Consider the following 27,041-nt stretch of genomic DNA (forward strand, 5'->3'; position numbering starts at 1 on the left):
ATTCTTTTTCTACCCACAGAAGTTCAGATTGTGAGATAAGTAAAAAAGGAAAAGCCTTGTTGGATAGCTTATATGATCGTTTGGCTTTGTCAGGTATGTGGATGTTGATGTACAAATAGTTACTCCCCAGGCATAATAGCCCAGGCTAGCTACGTAACAGCTGAATAGTGGTCGGATGACTGTAGTTGAATGGTTTAAGAAGAGTAAGCTGGTAATCAATAGCCATAAAACTGTGTTTTGGCAATGTAGATGTAAAAACCTGCCATTCAGTTCTAGTGATGTAGGGGGTCTGTATGCCTTTGGAAGGAGAAGGCAGAACTTTAGGGGGGGGTTAGCCAATCCCAACCAGAGAGCCCCATGTTAAGATAACAATAGGTAGAGTATATGCTAAACTCAGGTTAGTGAAACAGTTGAGATCATATTTGAACCAAAAGGCTTTAAGAGTGGTGATGCAGCACTTAGGCATAGTTATAATTGTTACTGTAATACAATTATGTAGGCCTGCCTTGCATACACATCCAAAAACTCAGTTTTATAAAATGCAGCAATAAGTGTGGTAACAAAGAGCCCAGGAGCAGCTTCCAATGGCAACCAACACTCAGTTTAAACATTTGGCTTTACCATCCAGGTATTGAAGAATTAGAGCATCCTTGTCCAATTAATAGATTAAAAAATAGTACACTCCTAAGGAACTACTTCTTAAGAGCCTAGTACAAAATAAAGAAAAAGCATGCAGTGTTACCACTTCATTTTTGTGGAACAGTTTAACCTATTCAGGCAAGACAGGAGACCAACTATCTAATCTTTAAAAAAAAAAAGTCAAGGCTTTTTTTTTTGTTCGTGGATGGCACTGGACCTGGGCTGTTCTGATACTGGGCTTTTGAATTATGCTGGCAAATTGTTTCTCTCTCTCTTTTTTTTTTTTTTTTTAATATGTGTAGCTTTGTAAACCACTGCAGGCATTCTTTCCAAGACCAGGATGATGGCACATAATTTAATACCAACAAACATGCTAAAGCTGTATGAAGATATGACCTGAGCTGACATTTTGTAGCACACAGCATGAGGAGCTGAGGGGGCCATCTCCTGCAAGCACTTATGACCCCTTTTGAAGTTGCTAGCTTGATTAGTCTTTGATAAAAATGGTGGCTAAAGCCAAGCGAAGACACACAAACTGACTGCCACGGGGGAAATCCTCGCTCAGCCGCTACTGGGGAACAACCATCCTAGCTGAAAATGGTTTAAGGTAGGGCTTCCCAAACCTGTCCTGGGGACCCCACAGCCAGTCAGGTTTTCAAGATATCCACAATGAATATGCATGAGATATTTGCATATACTGCATCTCCATGGTATGCAAATATATAAGAAAATTATTCCTTACCTGCTAATTTTCGTTCTTGTAGTACCATTGATCATTCCAGACTGTGGGTTATGTTCCCTGTCCAGCAGATGGAGTTAGAACCAAAAATTCCCAGGGGAGGACCTATATAGCCACGCCTCCCTCACCTCAATCCTCAGTAACTGGACTAGCAAAGCCAAGACGAGAAGAGACAGAACCAGAGGAATCAATTAATCTCAAAAATATAGAGAAAAAATAACAGCTGTAAGTGACAGCAACTAACTTGTACTCAAAAAACTGTAACTGAGAACTTGCAAACAGCACTGTGTTCAAAGACACAGCTCGCAATAACTAGAGATACAGAGTGAAAATATTGTGAAGACAGGAAAGCAGGGATGGCCCACAAAGAACCCCCAAAACCAGGGAGGGGTCTGGAATGATCCATGGTACTACAGGAACGAAAATTAGCAGGTAAGGAATAATTTTCTTTTCCCTGTACGTACCAGGATCATTCCAGATTGTGGGATGTACCAAAGCTTCCCCATCATGGGTGGGTCGCGGACAGCCCTGCCCATATGACCCTGTCTCCAAGCTGACCATGAGACGGCGCGCGAATGTCTAGGCGATAATGTCTTGCGAAAGTGTGGAGAGACTTCCATGTGGCCGCCCTACAGATTTCCTGAGAAGAAACTGCAGAACTTTCCGCCCACGACGTTGCTTGAGCGCGGAGAGAATGCACCTTAACAGCTAAAGGTGGAGACTTACCCACTCCGATGTATGCGGCTATAATCGCTCCTTTCAGCCAGCGAGCGATTGCTTGTTTGGATGCCATGCAACCCTTCCTGGGTCCCGACCAAAGGACAAACAAATGATCGGAGAGTCGAAATTCATTAGTGACCTCCAAATAATGTATCAAAGAACGTCGGACATCCAACCGACGCAGGTCAGAAGAATCAGAGGATAAAAATGACGGAAGCTCTATCGATTGGTTGAGATGGAAAGTCGAGACCACCTTCGGCAGAAAAGATGGAACTGTCCGCAGGGATACTCCCCCTGGCGTGAAATGAAGGTATGGCTCCCTACATGATAGAGCTTGTAGTTCAGAGATCCGACGTGCTGAGCTGATCACCACCAGGAAGATGGTCTTAAGGGTGACATCCTTGAGTGTGGCCGAAGTCAGAGGCTCAAAAGGCGGTGCACATAGAGCCCGGAGTACCAAATTGAGATTCCAAGAAGGACAAGGTGGTCTAATTGGAGGCTTCAAGTGTTTTACCCCCTTTAGAAAACGTAGGATATCTGGATGTGAGGCCAGAAACTCCCTGTCATTACTACGTAGGAAGGCCCCCAACGCCGCCACCTGCACACGAAGAGAATTATAGGCAAGGCCCAAATCCAGACCAGCCTGTAGGAAGGAAAGCACATGCGTCACCGAGGCCTGCGTTGGTAGAATAGATTTTGACTCGCACCATTCCTCAAAAACCTTCCATACTCTGACATAAGTAACCAACGTGGATGTCTTCCTAGCTTTCAGGAGCGTGGAGATGACAGATTCTAGATATCCGCGCCGTCTCAATTGACGCCTCTCAAAAGCCAAGCCGCAAGACAGAAGCGATCTGCCTCCTTGAAAAATATTGGTCCTTGGCGAAGAAGACGTGGCAGATGACTGAGCCGAAGAGGGCCGTCTACTGCCAGATTGAGAAGATCTGCAAACCATGGTCGATGAGGCCACTCTGGTGCAACTAGGATCACCGGACCTTGATGCGTCTGTCGGATAACCTTGCCCACTAGAGGCCACGGAGGAAAGACATACAGGAGACACTGTCGAGGCCAGGGAAGAACCAGCGCGTCGACTCCTTCCGCTCCACGCTCTCGCCCGCAGCTGAAGAACCGGGCGGCCTTTGCATTTGTCGCGGTTGCCATTAGATCCACATGGGGTCTCCCCCAACGCTGTACTATCCTTCGCATTGCGTCCTCCGAGAGTTCCCACTCTCCGGGATCCAGGTGTTGTCGACTGAGAAAATCTGCCTGAACGTTGTCCACGCCCGATATGTGCGAAGCTGCTAGCCGCTGTAAGTGTAGCTCCGCCCATGTCATCAACTCTGTCTCCAACGAGACTAAATGGCTTCTGGTGCCCCCCTGGCGATTGATGTGCGCCACTGTGGTTGCATTGTCCGAAAGAATCCGAACCGCTCGACTGCGTACCAGTGGGTAGAACCCCTGCAGCGCTAGATGGACTGCTCTGGTCTCCAGCTGATTGATGGGCCACGCGGACTGTTCCATCGTCCATCGGCCTTGGAGAGACCTGTCCTGACAGTCCGCCCCCCAGCCGGTGAGTCTGGCATCCGTGGTGACGACCACTCAATCCGGGTTCTGTAGAGACACTCCCTGAGCTAATTGTTGAGGGTCCAGCCACCACTGTAAGCTGAGCAAGACAACATCCGGGATGGGCAGTAGTGCCTGAAAATCTCTCGACACTGGGTTCCATCGCGAAAGCAGAGACCTCTGGAGAGGCCTGAGATGAGCGAAGGCCCACGGAACCAAATCGATTGTTGAGGCCATGGTTCCCAGTACCTGGAGATAATCCCACGCTGTGGGAGCAACTAGTGCCATGAACCGTGTTACCTGAGCACGCAGAGTCTGAGCTCTGTCCAGGTGCAGAAATACCTTGGCTCGGCTGGTGTCGAAGTGTGCTCCCAGAAAATCCAGCGATTGGGACGGTATCAGTTTGCTCTTTGAGAAATTGACGATCCATCCCAGAGACTGAAGAAGCTGTACTACCCTGTCTACAGCACGGTAACCCTGCGTCCTCGACTTCGCCTGAATGAGCCAGTCGTCTAGATAGGGATGTACAAGGATACCCTCCTTGCAGAGCGCCGCCGCCACCACTACCATGATCTTGGTGAAGACACGCGGAGCCGTCGCCAGACCAAAAGGGAGAGCACGAAACTGAAAATGCTGTCCCAAAATCTTGAAGCGTAAGAAGTGCTGATGATGGTGATGGATCAGGATGTGAAGGTATGCCTCTGTAATGTCCAAAGAGGCCAAGAATTCTCCCGGATGCACGGCTGCTAACACTGAACGGAGCATTTCCATACGATAACGAGGAACTCTGAGACACTTGTTAACAGTCTTGAGATCTAGGATAGGTCGAAAAGTGCCCTCTTTCTTGGGAACCACGAAGTAGATTGAATAATGACCTTTTCCCAGTTCGGAGGCCGCTACCGGTACTATCGCCCCCAGCTGTAGCAGTCGATCGAGAGTCTGTCGGACTGCTAATTGTTTGAGATGGGAACCGCAAGGAGAAAACAGAAAACGATCTCTGGGTTCGTGTACAAAATCTAATACATAGCCTTGTCTTAAGATGTCCAGCACCCATTGATCCGACGTAATTTGGGCCCACTCCTTGTAAAAGAGAGTAAGGTGACCCCCCCAGGTGGGGGATCCCCTCTTGGGTCCTTCTAGCATCATTGTGAAGCCTTCGAGGAAGGACCTGCCCCTTGAGTATCCTTACCGTGGCGGCGCCCTCGAAAGGACCGGTTCCAGGTGTGTGATCGTGTAGAAGGAGCCCGAGGTGTCTGCTGTCTAGTAGGACTCGACCTCCGTTGATTCTGGTACCTATTTCTGGAGGAATAAAAAGATCTAGAAGAACGTGGACGATCTTCTGGTAGCTTGTGCACCGCATTCTCATTAAGAGATTTGATGATCTGATCCAAATCTTCCCCAAATAGGCACCTACCCTTGAAAGGAAGGGAACTCAGGCGCGTCTTAGACGAAGCATCTGCCGCCCAGTTGCATAGCCACAAAAGACGACGAGCGGACACTGCCGCCACCATGGAACGAGCGAGGACCCTTAACAGATCATAAAAAGCATCAGCTCCATAGGCAACCACCGCTTCAAGTCTATCAGCCTGAATAGTCTCTGCCTGTGGCAAAGATTGGGAAGTGAGAAGCTGTTGTACCCAACGCAGAGCTGCTCGCTGTGCTAGGGAACTGCAGATAGCAGCCCTCATCCCCAACACTGAGACCTCGAAGATACGCTTGAGGTAAACCTCGAGCTTGCGATCCTGGACATCCTTCCACGCCGTCCCGCCCGTGACCGGGATGGTAGTATGTTTCGTGACCGTGGATACCGATGAATCAACAGCAGGAACCTTAAGAATCTCCAAGAAATCAGTGGGGAGAGGGTATAACTTTTCCATGGCTCGACCGACTCGAAGATTGGCCTCAGGAGTATCCCACTCCCTTGAAATCAATTGAAAGATGTTGTGATGCGTGGGAAAAACTTTCGCTAGAGGTCGTAAGCCCGCTAGGAGAGGATCCCCTTTCTTAATCTTCGGATCCTGAGCCACAGGATCCGGAGGAGGGTCAATGTCCATTTCCTGGAGGATGTGGGGGATGAGATCATCCAATTCCGCTGCTTGAAAAATACGGAGGACCCTTGGGTCGTCACCTTCTACCTGGGCCGCCAGGGAGGGATCATCCGTATCTGGATCTTGCCAAGGATCCCCCGACGGTTGTTGCAGCGGTATAGGAATCACGGGGGGGGGGGGGGGGGGGCTGAGTGGACCCCGCACCCCCTGTGGGCAAAGAAGCCCTCCCTAAGGGAGGGTCTGCCGTCGAAAGCTGTGTCAAGCAGGCCAGTTTGGGGGGAGGGGGACCCCAAATTCCAAGATTCGGATCCCTGCTCTGTAAAAATGCCTTGTGCAATAAAACAATGAATTCTGGCGAAAAAGCGGGAAGTGCTGATGAGGGGCCCTCCGAGACGTCGTCCCCTTGCCTGCCCTGGTCCGTTGCGCTCCGAAACTCCATACTGTTAGAGGAAACCTGGAGAGGAGCGTCGACGTCCTCCTCAGAGAGAGCTGCCTCCGAGTCAGCTGAGAAAATGGCCGCCGTTCCCGCGCTGAGGGGAAATGGGGCATGCCGCTTCCTGCCAGCGCAGTCAGACTCTCCTCCAAGCTGCCTACCAGGTAAGCCATACTCCCCCTCAGGAAAAGCTGAAGAAAATCCCTCTGAGGTCTGCTGAAGCCCGTGCCGAGCTCCAGAGCAATTCGGCGATTTTTGCATCACGGCGGGAGGGAGGGGGAGGGGTGGCTGCGACGCGCGGCAACAACTGAAGCGGCGAATTAATAAAACTCTTCAGCCTCCGGACCCCTCACCGTCCCCAAGAGACCGTCGGGGAAAAACGCCGTCCCGACGGTGAGCAGCTCCGGGGAATGGGTCGTCGCAGGGTGGGAACTCCAATCACTCCCTGAAAGGGAGGAGGGGAAAAGGAAAACTCCGGGGCTAGGGGGAGCGGTCAGCACTACAGACTTTCACCCTTCATAAATTCCTGTTCCTACCAACGACTGTAAATGAAATAAAAATAACACTTACCACACTCTAGCCAGGCAAGGAAGAGGAAAAAACAAAGAGATAGGAAGAGAGAAATAAAGTGACAGCAAAAAACACAGCCTGTCAGCAAGTTCCTGACTGGAAAACAGTGTCTCTCTTTGAACGGAGTGGTCCTGTCAGAACACTACAGAACCTATCCCTTAGAAGAAAAACTTATCTAATATTATTTAATTGATTCCTCAAAGAGAAAATAAAACTAGAAAAGTGCTGGGGACCACCGTGTCCCCTGCTCAATCTGCTGGAGTTAGAACTATACTGAGATTGAGGCGAGGGAGGCGTGGCTATAAGGTCCTCCCCTGGGAATTTTTGGTTCTAACTCCATCTACTGGACAGAAAACATAACCCACAGTCTGGAATGATCCTGGTACATACAGGAAACTCATGCATATTCACTGTGGATATCCCGAAAACCTGACTGGCTGTGGGGTCCCCAGGACAGGTTTGGGAAGCCCTGGTCTAAGGCAAAAACAAAGACAAGAGCAGACCCTTGAAATACTCTATAATCAATAGAGCAACAAAAGAGAGTGGCTGCAGGTCTGATGGAACATGCCGTGTTCCTACTTTTAATACTCTTTGCCTGAGTTTACTCTTCAATTGTTTATGACATACGTGCTTTAGTTATATCTCATCGTAGAATTCTGATAAAGATTAGCATAGCATTACCATGATTTACCAACTCACTATGATGATATACAAACTGATTGTATGTTAACAAACAGAAAGATAGCTGAACTTGCATCTTCAAAACTTATTTTTACTTATATTTAAGTCCTGCCTTTTCACTGGCAACACTCAAGACAAGTTACATCCAGGTACAGTAAGTATTTCTCTGTCCCCAGAGGGCTTACAATCTAACCCCTAGATTCATCAAAATGCGATAAGTATTGCATGGATAACGCCCACACTAAGGAAAAGGGACGAGGTTATGATAATTTTAGAATTACCATACCATGCGCTTAGTGTTTCGCATAGGTAGTTTAATCGCAACATGCGTTAAAGTTTTCGCACCCCGCGATACTTGTACTTCACAAGTAGCGAAGTGCCCAGACAGACAATTCTCACTTTTGGGCTGGAGAGCAAACAAGAGCAAGAGCCTTTATAAATGCTTTCAAATTAGTCAACTATTTATATCACTATAGGAGGGCCAGCTAGTAACGCGAGGTGAGGTTTTGGGGCAAGTTTTACATGGAGAGTGAGACATACAAACAGTACAGTAGACCTTAGTGAAGATTCAATGTGATTTGTAGTGAGGAAAGTCATACCAAGGTGAGATGACTTCAATGTTCTCTCACCCTTTTCTGTACACTTTCCCAGGTTGCTTAGATCTTAACGCCTGCCCTTGGGGTAATAAGATGCGCCGTACTGTATCAGCCTGAAGGTGTGTCAACAGGATTTGAACCCTAGCTCCCTAATTTACAGGCTGCTGTATCCACTAAGCTATTCCTCCCCTCAAGTAAATTCAATCATTTTTCTTTGCCATAATGAGAAAGGACTCTGCAAGAGAAGTTTTAATTTTTCAGATGTTTAAATCTCTTCAGAATAAAAAAAAAAAACAGAAGGGAAAAGATTATTTGGTTGGTAACTGAATAAAATCGTCACAGTAATGTAAAACCTTATTGGCATTACTTGTTTAAACATTGAAGAAAGTGCTGAGTATTCCATCATTCAGGCAAAGAGACGTGCTCAGGCACTGGGGAAGGCACAGTGCTTCAGTTTAATTCTATTACACTGATTTGCAGACCCTTTGTTTTCAGTACATCTAATTTAGTAACACTGGAGCAGTTTACACAACTGAAAATATATTGCCACAGATTCAAACAATTATAAAGTTTTTCCAGTGAAAAATGAACATAATACTGACATAAGTAGTAGAAGCAGATACCAGCAGATCTAGGATGGCATGTACTTTACTGCAGGGGACCAAAGTTTTTTCTTTAAGAGGGGGAATGGGGGGAAGTGTTTGAGTGTTTCCAAGGTATGGACTAGCACTTTACTCATAAGGCTAAGTATGTGCTGAAGCTATTGTTTCCATGTAAAAATATGAATAGAAAAATATACTACGTCTTCCTTGAAAACAGTCATTTTTTTTTTTTTTTTTTTTTTTTTTTTTTAGAGAGGGGTGATGCACAAGCAATATTTTTTTGAAATGGCAAAGACTAGCCATAATTAAACATATTTAAATTTGTATCAGTGGCAAATAAAACCTCACATATTAGACTGTTACAACGGATAGTACAGTGCAAAGCTTACGCAAAATGTCTTGAAATCAGTACATCACAGATGGCTCTAATATGTAAAAAAACAATCTGCTCTTATTTTACATTCTATTTATAATACAACCATTTTATATCTTCATTTTTAAATAAATATCCAAAAATGTGCTTCAGACCATCTGTTCCTTCTTCACCTGGGCAAGTCAAGGTTTCAGACGCTCTAAAACGGTATCAAAAAGATGAATCAAAATCTTATACCAATTCTTTTGCTATTCACATCTGAGTTTTAAACAAGTCATCTAAACTAGACCTCAGTCTGGATTTTAAGCATACTTTACCGAAGTCTGAAACACTGCAGCTGACCTAACCCATCACTGGCTGCTAATGCTTGACTAGACATGCAAATAATTTGCAAATACAGTACAAGGTGATGACAATCACCACATGATGTGAGAATCTTCTAAAATTCATGATTTTTATGTACAATAGCTATATTATTTCTCAGGGCAGTGGTTTTGCTGGTTAAGGATGTAGGAGAGGAATATGGCTTTTAACTTTCAATGGCATTCAATGTGTGTCAAAAGGCAGAGATAAAAATTAAACCAGATAAATACACCATTATGGCAATACCTACTAGTTATCCACACATAAAGGGGAGATGCAAGGCAAATAAACACAGTCCAGAAATCAGCAAAAGTTAAAGAAAGTCTTCTTAAAGAGTTTATTTCTTATAATTTCATCACGGCTACTCCAAACTCATCATATTGTAAAGAGGTTGTCAACTGGGTCCACTGACACGGACCCCGTGTTTCACTAAAAGGCTGCGATGGGAGGGACTATTGCAGGGTATATTTTTCACAACTTAACTTCAAGTCCATATCTGAGTCAAGGGCTCTAACTTTTGCTGAATTCTGGACTGTGTTTATTTGCCTTGCATCTCCCCTTTATGTGTGGATAATTTATTTGGAGTGCTGTTTTTCCTCCTGTGTGTTTTTTGGATTAATACCTACTAGTTAACCACCAGGCATAGTTTTTGCTTATGAAGAGAGGTGGATCCTTGTGAGATAACCAGGGAAATGCTGGATGGAGGCTGCACATAATAGCATAAAGAGTTGGCAAGAAAAGTCCTGCAGATGAAAACAAAACTACAAAGCAAAACTACAAAACAAAACTACAAAGCAAAAATATGAGTTCTCCCTGTGGGAGAGCAACATGTTACCTATAGTGGAGCGTGATATTGGCTGTGCATGGTCATCACCTGTTGAAGCTTCTCTTCTTTGGCTCTTCTACAGTGACAACTCTACCACGAAGAAAAAACAGAAAGGAACACCTAATATTTCTTAAAATGATTTCACCAACTAAGTTTTGGCCAGTGAATTCTGCTTTCATAAATTCTTCTGTCCAGGCCTCCCATCATTTTTTTTTTTTTTTAACAGAGATACAAGCCTTTAAGGATTGTCTCAAACTCTCAGTCTTTGTTCACAAATAAAAGTTACACACACACACACACACCATAAATGGTAGCTATACTCCAATTTTTAGGACCCACTTTGATTATTAGCTACTAATGGAGGAAAGACTAAACCCTTCCCCAGAGGCAGGGGCAAGGCTAGTCTCAGAGCTGTCAAGTACTGGATCCTGGCTTAGGCTGTGTATGCCACCAGGCCTTGAGTTGATGTCTTTCCCTCTGCTGAGCGCAAGTGGGCAGCTGCTGCAGAAGAGTAGGAGAAGCTCAGTAATGCTGAAAAGGGCAAAAAGGACATTTTTGAAAGAATGAATGCTTGTAAAAAATACAGGAGAAGAATGGGAGCCAGTTGGCCCCCCCACCACAGATAACAATGACTAGTGTGGATTGATCCTTCTTGATCAGAGCTACCATTTCTTGAACTTTGTCACCAAATAGATCTGTCTTCAGTCCAGGTCAAGTTCCACAAGGTGATCATGCATATCTTTCCAGAGGCCACCTGCCCACAATCATGTGAGCCTTTGGGCCAAAGTCCTGGTCACAGTATCAAAATTTATGTATACAGAATGGACAAGGTGCTTCTTGCATTCCTCAACTGTTTAGTGAAAGTCTGCCTGCTATGGATTGGATTGAACACTTCCTTTAAGTGTTTTAGCTTCTGGACACATTCATACAAATATTGCACAATGTAGACTAGTGAGCCACAATCTGAGAACTCAGCATATAACCCTGGAAGAGCTTTATCCAAATCCTTCAAGTTCTTCTCAGAAGGCATGTTAAGAGTGGTCTTGAGTGAATTTAACACTTCAAATGCAGATTTCACCACCATGAAGTGGTATGGCAATTCGACCACCCTGAATCCTTGGGGCAGCCTGAACGCTATAATTTAGACCCAGCTTCTGGGCTACCAGAAGGCACAATGTAGACATCTGCCACATCATCATCAGATGATCTTGAAGGAATTCATGAAGCTGGATAGCCATGGAATCCACTGGGGGTTGAAGAAAGTGAAGAAGCCCTCTGATCCTTTTCTTTCCTAATACTAATGGACAGCATCTTCACCAGCTTATCCAAAATCCTGGGGTAGCAGAGATCCTCCAGAGGAGAAGTAAACTCAGGCAATTCTGGCAGGGAAACAGATGGAATCCCTATCTCCTGATAACAGGGGGATACTAAGCCATGACCCTGATGAAGGTGGCTACTTAAGTGGCGATCTCTGCTGACCCAATGGTTAAACATCCAGAAGGAAAGAATGGACAGAGCCAATTTCTTTCCCCTCTGTGAAGAGACTCCTCCTCTGCAGGAGGAAAATAGCTAGCAATACTGGAACCTCCTGTGGAGAAATATGCACTTGTATAGAACTTGTAGCAGCTCCACTTTGCGGGAATATTTCTTCTATCTTGAACAAGAAAGGTTTTAATCTCCCTCTTTGATGTTCAGGGCTTAAGGAGGCAAATACATTCTTCACCAGCTCTGATAACTAGGTTCCCACTGGTAGAAAAACTCTGTGCTGGCATTAGAAGAATATAATTCTCTTCAGATAATCTGATCTGTGAATCCTCACTCGCAGCTGCTGATAAAACTAGGGAGGAGCCCAGTGCCACAGCAGCTTCACCTGCTGAAAAAGGTGGCCAGCTCCGTCAGTGACTCCTATCAACTAGCATCTTACTACATGAATGGCACTGGCAGCCCCTTCTGTGCCATAACATCCAGCGTGGGATTCTTGGATTTCCATGCTGAAACACTCCACTCCCAACACCACTGCAAGCATGTTGACTGCACCTCAGAATGTGAGCTCCACCCTGGTGGGTTCAAAGTCTGGATAAAATAAATAGCTCGGCACCATGGGAATCTTCCATTCCATGAATGATAGTATTTGTGCCAATGAGGCTATTTTCCACTTTTGTGTCGTGAAATCCATTCCAGCGTAGCCCTGCGCAGATAGCACTAATTATTTCTTTGGCTCCAAAGAGGGTCCCCCAAGGTCGCTTTGGCATTCTTTGTGCATCCTCTGGCACTAAAGGTTTCTGCACCATGCTCAACTCCTGCCCTGAAGCAGATTTAAAGGTCGGCACCATGGGAGAGGAGCCTTTACAGACTTAAGGGTCAAAGAGGAACCTTCCCTCCTTGACTTCCTGCATTGAGAATTTGATGAGGAGCAGCTCCATTACTCGGCCTTGCACCACAGTTTCAGGCTCTTACCCATCAGTGTCTTCCTTAGGAATTCCATTTTTCATTTGCAGTATTGCTTTGCTCTGGGGGAGGGGATATGACCACAGCTTTTGCAGGTTTGGATGACAACCACCAGAGTGGGTATCCATAATGGATATCTGGTGCCCCTAGATGCAGGCTTTTAACCTAATTACTGCAGGATTCTTGGAATCTTCTGTATTTTATTTTGTTTGTTTTAGAACTTAAAAGTTCTGAGATGTTGCCAACACAGCAGAAAAAAAAAAAAAAAAAAAAAAGAGAACTAAAACAGGTAAGCACTAGCCACCCCCCCCCCCACCCCAAAAGAATAAAACAGGAAAGTTTTAAGAGAGCAGGAAACATTCATGTGATAGCTCAGACAAAAAGGCAGCCTGAAGTTCTCAGCAGGCAGTGTATGCATGCAGGAACTCCCAAGCATGCTCAGTAAAGTCTTTACTGAGCTCTAAGAGTTGGGTCCATGTTGGCACCATCGAATGAGGTCACCCACATTATGGCTAATTCATGCCTATTCGTCAATGGAGAACCATGTTTCAGTATATATCTATAGATATATCTCTTTCTATATATATGCTGAAACATGGTTCTCCATTGACGAATGGGCATGAATTAGCCATAATATACATACAAATATCTATGCGAGAGAGCGAGAGCGACATATTATGGATACCCACTCTGGTGGTTGTCATCCAAACCTGCAAAAGCTGTGGTCATATCCCCTCCCCCAGAGCAAATATTTTTCAGCTTTGACCCTAGAAAACCAATCCCATCCTTATTGGACCAAGGTAGGCCCATCCTCCAACACCACCAAACATGGAACCAAATCAGTGAATTTTTTCAAAGTCATCATGCCTCTGGACAAATTGAATCACTGACACCTGCAGCCCTAAATGTCACTTTTAAAAACACAAAAGAGCAGAAAAGCCAGAAAATGCCAACAATCATAGCAGCCAACTTTTCAAAATGGTTGGGGGTGCTAAACACAAATTTCCTCTCACTGGACACAGCGAAGGAGTTTGCTCAATAATGGGGTGCTCAGGCATCCACAGAGCTGGCACCTAATGCCAGCAACAACAAAGCTTGGAAATTTTAGTTGCGTGAAAGACCAGATTAATGAGCTAATCAACAAAATCTCCTGGGACTTCAATTTGAAGTTTCATGGCTTTCATGCATCTTGTGCAAAGAATTTACATTCTGGAAAAAGGAATTTGCATGAGTATTTTCTAGTGTCTAATTCTCTTTTCTTCAGGAAGTGTGTTTTGGCCCTGCTATCCCTAATATTCAGTGGTGAACACACTTAAAGAATGCATCTTGTAGTGTCGTAGCCACCCCAATCTATACCCTGGCAGTCCCCACATCTGAAATCATTAGCTGTCAAAGAATACAGTTTTTGTCCCTGAATCATTTGCAGCATGGCCTAATGTCAACAATCTGTCAGCTCTCCATTTTCACCTACAGACATAAAAAAATAAAGGTGAAAGCAGATAATGGAATTTCTTGCAGTTAAGGAACAAATGTCTTCTTCCCCAATACTTTTAACTTGAAGGACTTGGCGCACAGCTCAGAAAATAGGGGAATACTAGATTCTATGTTAAGTAGCTAATCAGGAATGTTGTGATCCTTCCAAAGGTAAACAGTAACTTCTCAGCAGTAAGATTACAGTTCAGGTCAAAATCCTCCATGCAAATTGAGCTCCCTAATAGAGAGATGTAGTTATGCAGGTACTCCGACATAAGGCATGGAGTATTTAAAAAAATAAAAAATAAAAACCGATAAAAGGTAGACTTAGATGGCTTTGTTTTTCAATTCTCAGGCATTATAAGCAATGTTTATTAAATATTTGTAAGCCTGATATTATAAGGCACTCTGTGTAAACATTAGTGTTATTATAAGGTGTCTTATGTAAACAAATGAAAGGTATAAAAACATTGTGATTGCTAACCTCGTGGCTGCATATCCAAATTGCATCGGCAGCCAGAGGCTACAGATTTAACCCACTGGTGAGCATAACAATCTTCTTTTATTTTTCTGTATATCTTTTCAAAGGCTTGATCAATTTACTCCAATATAATAAAACATTTTTTTACTGATTTTACTGAGGTGTTCTGTCCTTTTAAATATTTCTTGTTCCTACTAACATATCTCTTAGGAGGAAAGGTGTGTTAAAGGAGAGAGAGTGAACTATAAGATTTTCTCACTTGGTGCTACCTGACAGAACTTTGAACCCGGAACAGTAGGAATTAGCAAACTACTCGTTTTGAAACTAGACTGCTACAATTTTTGTCAGGGAAGATTCCCCCTTAACATCCTAGGAATTGCACACTTACAATGTACTTTTTTTCCCCCCCCTTGAAGGCAGCTTGGGTAAGGGACACAAGTGAGGGGGAAGAAGAAGATGCATAAGAAAAGAAAAGATGGTAGGGAAAACCAAATGCCAGAGAGGAGGCCTTTTACCTCATATTTAAAGAGAAACAAATTATAAATTCCCCAAGAACTACTGAGCAGGAGCTTATACAGAGGGTGGATTGTTTCTGAAAATAAAATTCTGATTTGTTGCTGAAATCCCTAAGAGATAAAGGGGCGGATTTTAAGAGCCCTGCTCGCCGGTGAGCCTATTTTACATAGGCCTACCGGCGCGCACAGAGCTCCGGGACTCGCGTAAGTCCCAGGGTTTTCGGAGGGGGGCGTGTCAGGGGCGGGGCCGAGCGCCGCGCCGTTTTCGGGGCGTCGGCAGCGTTTTGGGGGCGGGCCCGGGGGCGTGGCAGCACCCTCCGGACCCGCCCCCAGGTCGCGTCCCGGCCCGCTAGCGGCCCGCTGGCGCGCGGGGATTTACGTCTCCCTCCGGGAGGCGTAAATCCCCCGACAAAGGTAAGGGGGGGGTTTAGACAGGGCCGGGCGGGTGGGTTAGGTAGGGGAAGGGAGGGGAAGGCAAAAGAAAGTTCCCTCCGAGGCCGCTCCGATTTCGGAGTGGCCTCGGAGGGAATGGGGGTAGGCTGCGCGGCTTGGCGCGCGCCGGCTATACGGAATTGATAGCCTTGCGCGCGCCGATCCAGGATTTTAGCGGCTACGCGCGTATCTACTAAAATCCCGCGTACTTTTGCTGGCGCCTGATGCGCCAGCAAAAGTACGCCAAATCGCGTGGTTTGAAAATCTACCCCAAAATGTGCAAGTGCCTAGTGGCCTTTTAGCTATATATTTTTTTTCAAGTTGAAGATGTAAGGCATGGTAATGTATGATGGTAACGTAATGATGGTAACGTAATGATGGCAGAGAAGGACCAAATGGTCAATCTAGTCTGCCTAGCAAGCTTAAGGTAGTAACTGCCACTCCCATATTTCTCTTCAGGGTTAATAACTGCAGCTCTATGCAGTTATCCCCAAGCCTTATGATAACCCATAGAAATTCCTGCTAGCAACATTTTTTACTGGGTGATGGGCTTTCTTGAAATTCAGACTGTGCTGCTGGACATGCTTTGCTTACGACTTGGCCGCAGAAGCAGGTGTGTGGGTGTGTACACACCAGACCATAGAAAATCGGAGTCCTCTCGGTTGTTTTCTGAATCCAATTCCCCTGCCAAAGTGGGGAGCATTGTTGCAGGTGCATTAAAAGCATCAAGGCTTCTTGGTTAAGGGTAGTAAACTCCATGCCTTCTGCCAAGGGTAGTAATTGCCACACCAGCAAGTTATCCCCCCCCCCCCGCACACTTTTCTTCGTTTCCATCCTCTAGCCTTTAGAGATAGTATTTATACCATGTCCCTTTGAATTCTTTGTTTTCTTCATCATCTCCTCCAGACAGGCATTCTAGGCATCCGCAACCCTCTGTGAATAAATATTTCCTGATGTTGGTTCTGAGTCATCTCCCCAGGAGGAGTTTTCATTTCATGATCTCTTGGTGCATGCACATAGTCTTTCACTCCCTATCACATACAGCTCTTTTGCATTACCTCATCCCAGATGCATGACTCTGCAATTCTTGGCACTGAATCCCAGGTGGCAAATCTTCAACTACTTTGCAAGCTTTCTTAAATCACTTTTCATTCTCTCTACACCTTCAGGTGTGTTCACTATGTTGCAGATTTTAGTTATCCGCAAATAGACCAAAAAAATTTTTTTTTACCTTCTATCCCTTCCACAATGTTGCTCAAAGATATTGAAATGAACTGGGCCCCAAACCGATCCTTGTGGTATTCCACTTAACACTGTTCCCTCTTCAGAGTAGGTTGCATTTACCATTACATGTTATTAGTCAACCAGTTTGTAATCCACACCACCAGCATGGCACTCACTCAAAAGCTTCTCATTTTATTCACAAGCCTCCTATGCAGGACTACATCAAAAGCTTTTCTGAAATCCAAGTAGGTCACATCAAGCACTTTCTCGATCCAATTCTCTGGTCACCCAATCAAAAAAAAAAAGAAGATTTGTCAGACAGGACCTTGCTCTAGTGAATCCATGCTGCGTCAGGACCAGCAACCCACCAGATTGTAGATGGCTCAGGATCCTTTCTTTCAGCAGAGTCTCCATTAATTTTTTCACCACAGAGGTGAGGCTGACCTGTAGTTTCCAGCCTTGTCTCTGCTGCCACTCTTGTGAAGCGGGACCACCACTTCTTTTCTCAAATCCCACAGCACCACTCCTGCTTCCAGGGAGCTTCTGAATAGGTCTTTCAGCAGACCCGCCTACACATCTGAGCTCCCTCAGTATCCTGGGATGTATATCTCATCCGGCCCTATGGCCTTGTCCACTTTCAGTTTGTCTCTATCTTCTTGTATCCCATCCCCATCTATGGTCTTGTCAACCAGCAACGGTTCTTCTTCAGGGTCTTCTTTAGTAAACACCAAACTGAAGTATTTGTTTAATATTTTTGCCATTTCTCTCCACACATTGCTCCTAAGCTACCTTCCAATTTCACTATACCACTTCTGGCCTCCCTTTCTTCTCTGATGTATCTGAAAAATGTTTTGTCACCCCGCTTTACCTCTTTCACAATCCTTTCTTCCACTTCATCTCTTGCTTTCTTTTTACATTTTCTTCCCTGTGTTCCATTTTTTTTGGATCCTTTATACTTCTTGATTGCTGTTTTTTGCCTTTATTTATCCACCTTTTTAGAGAACCAGATTTGTTTCTTTTTCCTCTTACTCTTGTTTATTTTAACAAATAGATTTGTTGACTTTGTAATAACTTCTCTTAATTTAGCCAACTGTTGTTCCACCTCACCTATTTTCTTCCAGTTATTCCTCCAGATATTTCCCCATTTTGACAAAGTCTGTATTTGTGAAATTCAAAACTTGGGTCTTCGTGCGACTTCCTGTATTCAATTTGCAATATCGAATCATATATCGGGCCGGCATGATCGGAGCAGAATTAAAAAACTGCCCAGATATGCGTGTACTTGCTGCTGCATGCACAAATGTAAAATTCAAAAAAGGGGGTGGAGCATGGGCGTTCCTAGATTTAAAGTTCGACATTTGCACGTGAATATTTATGTGCACTGGGGTGAGCTGGGGTCCCTGGCCGCATACCTTTACTTCTGCTATGGATGATGTGCAACTTATAAAACAAAAAAAATCTAAACAGATCAGCAGGGTTTTAAGGGTCAGGTTTAACAGGGGGGAAGGAAGGGTATTAAACATGGGGGTTTGGAAGTCCTATTCCTTACCAGTGAACTAGGAATGAACTGGGAAAACTGGCAAAGGCATCAATGGGCACGTCTTAAAATTCTCCACTTGTGGTAGTAGCAGCATTTACACAGGTACGCATCCACTTAAAATTGCATGCACATATGCACACGGTTTGGCTATAACATGCATGCATATACGGGCGATTATAAGACGGCCATTCCTGAACGCAGCCCGATGAATGTGCACCCATGCGCCAGTTTAAAAGTTACCGTTCCTATAAGTATCATACCCTCCCTCATGAGTTCCATTACCATTTGTTTGAGCAGAGTACCTTGAAAGGCATCCACTCTCTCTCTATTTCTTATCGATTCTGCAGAAGGGAAACTTCAATCCACATCCGGCAGATTAAAATCTCCAACGAGCAACACTTCTTTCTTTCCCTTCTTTTGGATGTCTGATGGGTTCTTTGTCCAGTTCTTCTGTTTGAGTCAGTGAACTTTAGACGAAGAGTAAAAATGAGAGCACCATCTTCTTTTTGTAGGACAGTCCATAATGCTTCTTCACGACCCCACATCCTTGCAATTCAGTTGTTTGGATATAGTTTTTGACAAAACTACTCTTCCCCCTTTTCTGTCCTCTCATCCTTCCTTAGAAGTTATAGCCTGGGATAACCGTATCCCAATCATGAGAATCAGTGAAACATAACTCCCCAATAGCAAAAGAACCCAAATCACACTTTATTTTCAATCAGTTTGCTGTGACTAGTGAGCCTCAACAGAAGAGCTAAAAACAAAAACCAATCAGAAAAACGCCTTAAATTTCTTTTCAATAGAGTAGATGCTTTTTCCTTCATACCCTTCCTTAATTTTGGCATCAGAATTCACAAGTATTCTCAGTGAGCTTCCTCTTTCCCTATTCCAGGATGCGATCCAGAGGGAACAATGAAGAGAGCAGAGTTAAATAAATCAGATAAGCCCAGCTGCACAAGATTCCCAAGATACTTAGCAACCTTCCCTTTCTGAATTTGCAATATTTGATCTGCTCCTAGTTATCCCCATCTATAGGGTTGGTTTTTTTTTTTTCACACAATATGGCAGAATGGTGTCTGATGTAGCAACACTTTATTCCATGCGCCTTCATTTAACATGAAGTTAAACTGGAAATCAAATTGGTACACAGATTTGTTTAGGAGACTACAGAATGAAAAAGGCAAAAACAGTAAACATAGGCCAAGTATGATTGAATAAATTTACTTTAAAGCAGAAGGAGTGTGTTTTTCTTTTTACCAGTTTAGATGATCAGACTTTAGAATAATCTACTCTTAAATCTAAAAGAGGCATCTTTCATACATACTGTAAGCTACTCATAATAGGCTTTATTCGAAAAGGACTCTCTCCTTTCTGCATCTATGAAGAATATTTTTTTTGACCCCACAATTATCCTCCTGCTCCTTCGGGCTTCCAGTTCAATCAGAACAAGGGTGAGGATCTGGCACCATGAACCTGGGAATGTTTCCCCTATTTTACATCCACTCCCAACTTACTTTAGTCCACTTATTGGAGTGATAGTCCTCAGCCAGGGTCTAATGCACCAGGGCTCCTTCTGGAACCTTAAAATCATGAGCCCTAAATCTGGCTGCTAAGTATCAACAGTGTACAATGACTATGACACCTCCTCTCTCACAGGGTGTGAACTCTGTCTCCAGTCAATCTGGGGCCGGGAAGACATGAGTCGGAAATAAAACCCAGTTCCCTCTGCATGGCAGCACTGTCACTAAGCCAGCTGAAAAAACAATTCATGAATAAGCCCCAATATCAGTGGACAAAGATGTATGTCCAGAACAATGTGGAAAAAGGCTAAACATAAAAAGTAACCATTAAATTCGTCCAAGAAGAAACATACCATTCTCTTTTCCATGAAGCTACTCAGAAAATCATCTATGTCGACTTTGCCCTCTAGAAAATCTTCCGCAATTGCATCAGACTCTTCTTCTGCCTCGTGAGCAGCCACCTTCAGCCTGGCCTGGAGGGCACTTGCACTACAGCTCTTGAAGAGAAAAAGAAAAATTATCATATACAAACAGGACTGTGCAGTGTTTAGTGAGCTCAGCCTCTTCCTGCCCAGTATCACAAAAGGTTCAAGAACAGTTTCCTAGAGGAAGTACTGGTTTAAAACTCTCTCTCTGATCCACCAGACAAAACCACTCTGAAAACAAGATAAATAGTGTATTTTATTCACATTTGAAACAAAGAAAATATATAAACAAATAATCTGCCGGCCTACGATTACGCATAAGGTAAATGAAGGTATAATTAGTTACTGGAAGTGCTTGTTTGGCCACTGTTGATGGCTAAATATTTATTAAAGGGGACTTTTGTCATGTGCTCTCTTTTTTCATACTCTGAGCACCTTTTACATCGGCCTTCACATCATGTTGATCTATTCCTGCTAGATTCATCCTGCCTATCTATTTTGCAGTTTTGATAAGGCTAGTATCAAGCTTTTCACAAAATTTGTAATGGTGGGTGTTGCAGAGTAAAAAGACCTTTACAAACATTTAAAATATCATCTTAGGCATGAAACAAGAAGTGATAAAATTTGACCAGTTACATTTTTTTTGTGCTAATACTGTTGCTCTAACCTACGTATTTCAGGAATATTAAACTAAAAGTTATATGCTATAAAACACAAGGGCATCTTAAGTCAAGGCATAAATTGGAGGGGACTTATGCTTCTAAAGTAATCAGCCCATGTTCTCAAAATTGCCTACATTTCCTATATACTATCACAAAGCATTTTCTGACACACGAAGTTACTTCTCTTCAATCGAGCATTTTTTTTTTTTTTTAACGATTTAAGCCATCTTTTAGACACTTAAGAGTAACTCGTATGATATTTGCTGCTATGTTGGTTTGGAATCACATTCAGAGTCAAACTAAGCAGAAATGGAGGCAATATTTCTCATCCATTAATCTGTCAAAATAAGAATGGAGGAAAAATTCTAAGTTAATCAAATGGTTTGAAAAGAAGCAACATTTCCTATGTCATTACAAGATTATATGCTACAAGAATATGAAATATGCAAAATGAAAAAATGTAGTGGAAAATCAAGATATTATTTTAAAATTGAAATATTTGTATTAAAGTTTCGACACCACCACATCATATTTAACAAAACATGAGGCTGACAGAAAACTCTGCATATCACACCATATACAATCAAAGAAATATTTTAAACAGAATGTTTCCTCCAAATATTCTAGTATTTGCACTTGCCAGATTTTCCTATTGTTTTTAATAGGGCTCAGGATTGAAAAAAAAAAAAAATCCAATGCATCTCAAGCCTGACTTACAAGAAAGGAAAAACAGCCACTTCATTGTTAACTGTATGGTTGGCACATAAAAAGCTCCCCATTCTCAGGGCAATCTATGCACCGGCACTGGAATGCTTACCTCACCGAGCTCATGCTGTCTCTGCATCTTCTTTTCAAAGGTAGCTTTCATGTAAAGAAGCTGCTGGTACTGCAATACACAAAGTTTCACATTACCCCAAGGAAATGAAATGAGTGTGTTGAGTGTGTGTGTTTGGTTCCCCCCCCCCCCCCCCCACAATGATTTAAATTTTTCTTGCTGTACTTACTTTGTCCAGGACAGCCTGCCGCTTTGTCTCCAGGATGGGTTCCAACCGAAGATTCTTTTCTGAAAAATGAACCAATACTCAATAGAAGATCAGTCATCCTGCCAATGAAATGTAATGGAAATTAAAGAGAAGGCTTACTTGCTAGCTCTTCAATGTTCTTTACTAAGTCATCCTTGTCAATGATGACCTGTTTCAGCTGAGACAGATTCACAAACTGCTTCAGTAATACATCTTCTTGTTCATTCATATCTGAGAGCTGAGAGACACTGCATTAAAAAATAAAAAATAAAAAGCTGACAAAGTTGAAAAAGGTGCATTTCCCTTTCATAGCTGAAGTGAAAATCAGTGCAGAGGATGGATGGAGAAAGGACACGGACAGATGCATGGAAGCAGAGAGAAGAGAAGCAGAGAGTTTCAGAAGAAAATGAAGCGAGGTGGCAGTTTTAGGGAATCAGAGTAGCTGCCACACTGGGGAATAAAAAAAAAGAAAAAAGCAACAGCTCTTGGAGAAATGAGAGGGAGAAAATAAATGAATGGGGGTTTCCTTCTCTTCCTTTCCCAGCCCGGGAATTTGATACAGCTGCTGAGGATCTCTCCCAGCTGGCCCTCCTCTGCTGCTCCCTGTGCCTAGAGAAAAGGATAAGTCATGCATTCCCTCCGTCCCCCGAAGCCTTTAACTGTTACAGCCTGCTTGTCTTCTCAAAACAGGTAGATATTGGAAAGACCAGTGTCAGCAGCAGTGGCTCCTCCCTACAACCATGCACATACATACTAATCTGACAATCTAAATCTTTTCCAGCATAAAATTCCTTTCTAAACATCTGAATTCAGTCATATATAATTTGCCTTTCATAGTGCAGTGTGCATATAACGTCCCATAAATGTAATAAATATCAAAATAAACCTCTGTTACAAGATAGATAAACTTTTCATATGCAGAATGTCAAAAGTACACATAGAAAGTAATACTACTGTACTAGTTACAAATTATACTGCCAAATCTGTAAAATTTTGAACTTTAATTCCCTTCCCTGCACGCCAGTCAGCAGTGACCTTCAACTGATATTAATAGAATCAAGAGCCGATTGACTCATATAGCATACATGAGACTCATTTGTGACATAATAGTGAATATGGTCTAGTGTGACTTAATAAAATGGTTTCTAGAGGCTCAGAGGAATTATTGTGAAACTGATTAAAAATTTAAAAAATAACTGGACAACTTGCAATGAATTACCACGTCGTATCTGCCTATGAAATACTCCATAGGAAAGCTGTACTCATTTCTATCAATCTGAAGGGGACCAGTCGTATCAGCCTCCACTTTCCAAGAACACTCTCTCCTCCACAATCACTGCATAAGCTGTAAAAATCACCCCACCGTGGTTCATAAAAGGAAAAAGTACATCAATACATAACAGCTCAACAATAGTTAGCTTTGGCAAACGCTAGACTCTTTGCCAGTTGCAATCATTTTTTTGTACCAGTGGTAGGATATCCCAAAGATGCAGTACACGTGTTTTAATGCCTCCTAGGTCTCTTCAGAAAGGATCTGTGGGGTCTTGAAAGCTCCTTCACTATTTCATTTCTGGATTAATTAGGTTGGCTCAATAAGGGGTTTTCACAAGCTGCAAAGAATACAAATACACTGAACGAAACTAGCTTGCAAACATTTCAGAACTAGGCACAAAGATTATGATTCTTGCCTGCCAACCAATACTCAAAGTAACGAATGAAAATTCCAAAACGTTTCACTTTTTCATTATGCACCTTTCAGGAGGGCTTTTACACACATCTGCCTCAACATTGTTTACCATCTTCCATGAGTTATAAAATACAAGATTATGAGCTGCATAGCCAATATACACACGGAAACAAACTTTTTTTTAAGGCAAGAGTAGTATAACTGTGCAAACTGCCACAATACACACATATAGTTCATATTCAATTCAAAGAGAACAAGTTGTGCAAATGCTAGTTATTTTGAAGTAAACCAAGGCGAGACAGATATTAAGATCATCACTCTTTACACACCTCAAGAGTCCTCTGAAAGACGGCCCAATGTGTTCATCTGCACAAGTAAATCTATAAATAAATTAGGATTTAAGCACATAGTTGTCCAACACATTTTTTGAATTTTACTGTTGCAGCAAATTATCACATAGTTAACAGGTGATAAATTAGTTGAGTCTGACTGAATAAGGAGTATCTGTCTCAGATATCCTCTACAGAAGAGTAGGGTGTGATTAAAACGTACACCCTAAATGGGTTCCCAACAGACAAAGCAGGAGCAAGTTTGCTCTTTGTTCAAGGAATGCTTATGAGTTAATGAGCACAGGAACTTGCATCACATAGGCCTCCCTAGTATAAGGCTGAATGAACTGCCAAATTATTTTCTTTCCTTGAACAAAGAAAAGTAGCTCACAAGTTGCTAATTTTCATATTTATTGTGTCCCAGTAAATTCAGTATGTATATAATAATCTAGGACTAAAAAATTCCAATACATCATGGGATAGATTTTAAAGGTGCGCGCACGGTTCCTGACACGCGCACCAGATTTTTATAAACCACACGCGCATATATGTGGACTGCCTGTGCGGGGGTGTGTGTGAATTTTATAAAATTACGCACAACTACGCAATCAGGCCTCCCCCAGTTCCCTCCCCCGCCTAACCTTCCCTTTCTCCTCGCCACCCCGACCCTACTCCCTACCTAAGCAAAAGAATGTCTTAAATTTTTTTTTTACTTAGTGTTCCGTTTGAGCAGAAGCAACTTACGTGCACCAGCCGGCTGACAGGGCGCACTTCCCCAGAACAGTGGTTAATGGCTGCTGTCCCGGCCGGCCTCCGCCCTGCCCAGACCCTACCCTCCAGTGCGCCCCTTTTTCAGGGCCCTGCATTTGTGCACGTATTAGCAGTTACGTGCGTGGCCGGGCTCCTTTTGAAAATGCAGGAGGCAAAGGCGTGGCCATTTTTTTTTTTTTGTGATTAAAGTTTTTTATTGTAACCGGCTGTGGTTAATAGCCAACATTTTGTCATACACTGCCACAAATGTTTAACACTGATTATACAATAAACAGAATAATAAAAACCGTGTTATTATATATTGTCAAACCCCCCACCTCCCAACCCACCCGCATCCCCCTTCCCATAAAATTCAGCCGTATATTTTATTCTTATGTGCAACAAAGGAAAATACAAATGTAATAGAAGATAAGTAAATGCACAGAAAAAGTAATTCAAAACCAAATATAAATATATATATATATTTACAATATGAAGCCAAATCTGCTCATGTCCCTGAAATCATCTCGTGAATCCCTGCTGTGAAACAGTCAATTGCAGACTCAACTGGCTGGGTATGGTTTATCTTTGGACATCTGTCACCGTCAATGCAAAGATATTAGTCTTGTGAGGTGCTTTATATAGGATATCTCGTTCTTGGTCTGATATTTTCCCACCAGGCTGAGTATCCTTTCCTTTCACATGCATTCTAGCCCTAGGGCAGAATGCATGTGAAAGTCAGTGCACGTTCCATTGACTTTCTTGAACCAAAGTGCTGACTCAAGATAGTTAGTGGAACGTGACCTTCACGTTTCCTGAGGGCTTCAGAGACTCACTAGCACAAGATTTCAGAGAAGACAGAATTTAACAGAAAAAAGAAGCCAAAGAGGCTTAACAAATCCTGAAGATATATTAATTTATACAGCTCAGTCAAGTGGTTCAATTCTTCAGGAGCGTAACTGGCCCTTTAACACCAAGAATTTTCACAGTCGGTCCCTGTATAATACAGGATGTCAGAGCCTACTATATCATAGTCAAGCATTTTTAAGCTACCCAGACTTTGGTTACTGCCTGTGGTTGGTAGCATCTCTATCTCCTTTCCTTTAGGGGAAAACCCATATCTAGATGTACTTATTATACAGAATAAATATCATAATCATATGCAAATTCCTGTGAGAAACAGGAAACTAGCCATGTTTCATTATACTCTGTAGGAACTCCATTGGGCTGCCCAGTAAATTGCTGTCCCTAGTAGAGGAACAGCAATGGTTTCTCTCAATTTTAAATTCTTTTTAAAATTTTTTGCTTTGAAACTCCCTACTGAGTTTCTAGAGAGATCTCCATTGGGGAGCATAAAGGGAGAGGATATGAGAGCAGGAGCATGTCTCCCCGAGAGTGTGCGCCTTGGTGTCAGGGAAGACAAAGAATCCCCTCAACTCCCAGAGGGGTTCACCACTGGATTTCCAGATGCTTTCTGAAATCTCATGTAGCAGTCTGCTGCATATCAAAAGGAGGAGGAGGAAAGAATGAAACTAGCCTATTTCATACTTCCAACAGTACCTAATCGGCAATAGTACAGGAAAAGAAAAGGAGTCTTGCCTGCAGCTAGAGACATGAGAATCATACTAGAAACAGAATCTCCAGGTTCTGGAATGCCAGGAAACCACGATTATTTTGTTTCTGTGGATGAGCAATCTTAAAGTGGAGAGCAGCATGAGGCACTGAGTTGCGTGGAGAGCAGCATGAGGCACTGAGTTGCAACAACCCCCCCAGATCCGCTGGAAGTGACAGTCCGTGAGAAGCTGTTATGTAGTCCTCTCCTCCCTTCCTGGACTCCCACATGTGATTTAACGCTTATGGTAGTATTTTATGCTGTTTCCCCCTTTCAGTTCCATCGTTTGTGTGATCCCGCCCCTCTCTGTGTCTTTCCTTTGTTTGGAGATTATCTCTGTCTAATCATGCTGTTAGGTTTCTTTTATTATCATGTTTAAAATTTGTTCCCATGCCCAGAACTTGGAGGGTACAAGCTATAAATACCCTTTAAATAAAAATCAATAAATTCTTACAGGATGCCTTGTGTGAAGTAAACTTTTGGAGCTGGGCTGGATGTTTTGAATCACATTAAATGGAGCCATACTAATTTATCTCTTATAAATGCATTGTATGCAAAATGGTTTCCATGGATGCTTATTTTCAGTTGCATTTTTATTTATTTTATTTATTGTTTTTATATACCTACATTTGATCTCAATTGAGATATCACACTGGTTTACATTCAGGTACTGTAGGTATTTCTCTATCCCCAGAGGGCTTACAATCTAAGTTTTTGTACCTGAGGCAATCTAGGGTAAAGTGACTTGCCCAAGGTCACAAGGAGCGA

At 43.1% G+C, this 27,041-nt stretch overlaps 1 protein-coding gene across 4 annotated transcripts in view; it reads right to left on the minus strand.

The window, feature by feature from the left end:
• Nucleotides 1–8,811: 8,811 nt before the first annotated feature.
• Nucleotides 8,812–27,041, minus strand: part of VPS37A (VPS37A subunit of ESCRT-I) — a 109,343-nt gene continuing 91,113 nt past the window's right edge. For 3 of the 4 annotated variants that reach the window (XM_029587117.1, XM_029587104.1, XM_029587123.1), the window contains 6 exons: nucleotides 22,016–22,143; nucleotides 21,878–21,936; nucleotides 21,691–21,759; nucleotides 20,140–20,283; nucleotides 10,163–10,243; nucleotides 8,812–9,163 (listed from right to left, as the gene is read on the minus strand). In XM_029587117.1, coding sequence (XP_029442977.1) covers nucleotides 10,163–10,243; nucleotides 20,140–20,283; nucleotides 21,691–21,759; nucleotides 21,878–21,936; nucleotides 22,016–22,143 — 481 coding nt within the window. In that variant the 3' untranslated portion in view covers nucleotides 8,812–9,163. Of the gene's footprint in view, nucleotides 9,164–10,162; nucleotides 10,244–20,139; nucleotides 20,284–21,690; nucleotides 21,760–21,877; nucleotides 21,937–22,015; nucleotides 22,144–23,911; nucleotides 23,963–27,041 lie in introns of all 4 variants that reach the window. The other variant, XM_029587110.1, reaches the window with a different exon arrangement.

Source organism: Rhinatrema bivittatum, chromosome 1 (assembly GCF_901001135.1).
Source record: "Rhinatrema bivittatum chromosome 1, aRhiBiv1.1, whole genome shotgun sequence".
In the NCBI taxonomy this organism is placed as follows: Eukaryota; Metazoa; Chordata; class Amphibia; order Gymnophiona; family Rhinatrematidae; genus Rhinatrema; species Rhinatrema bivittatum.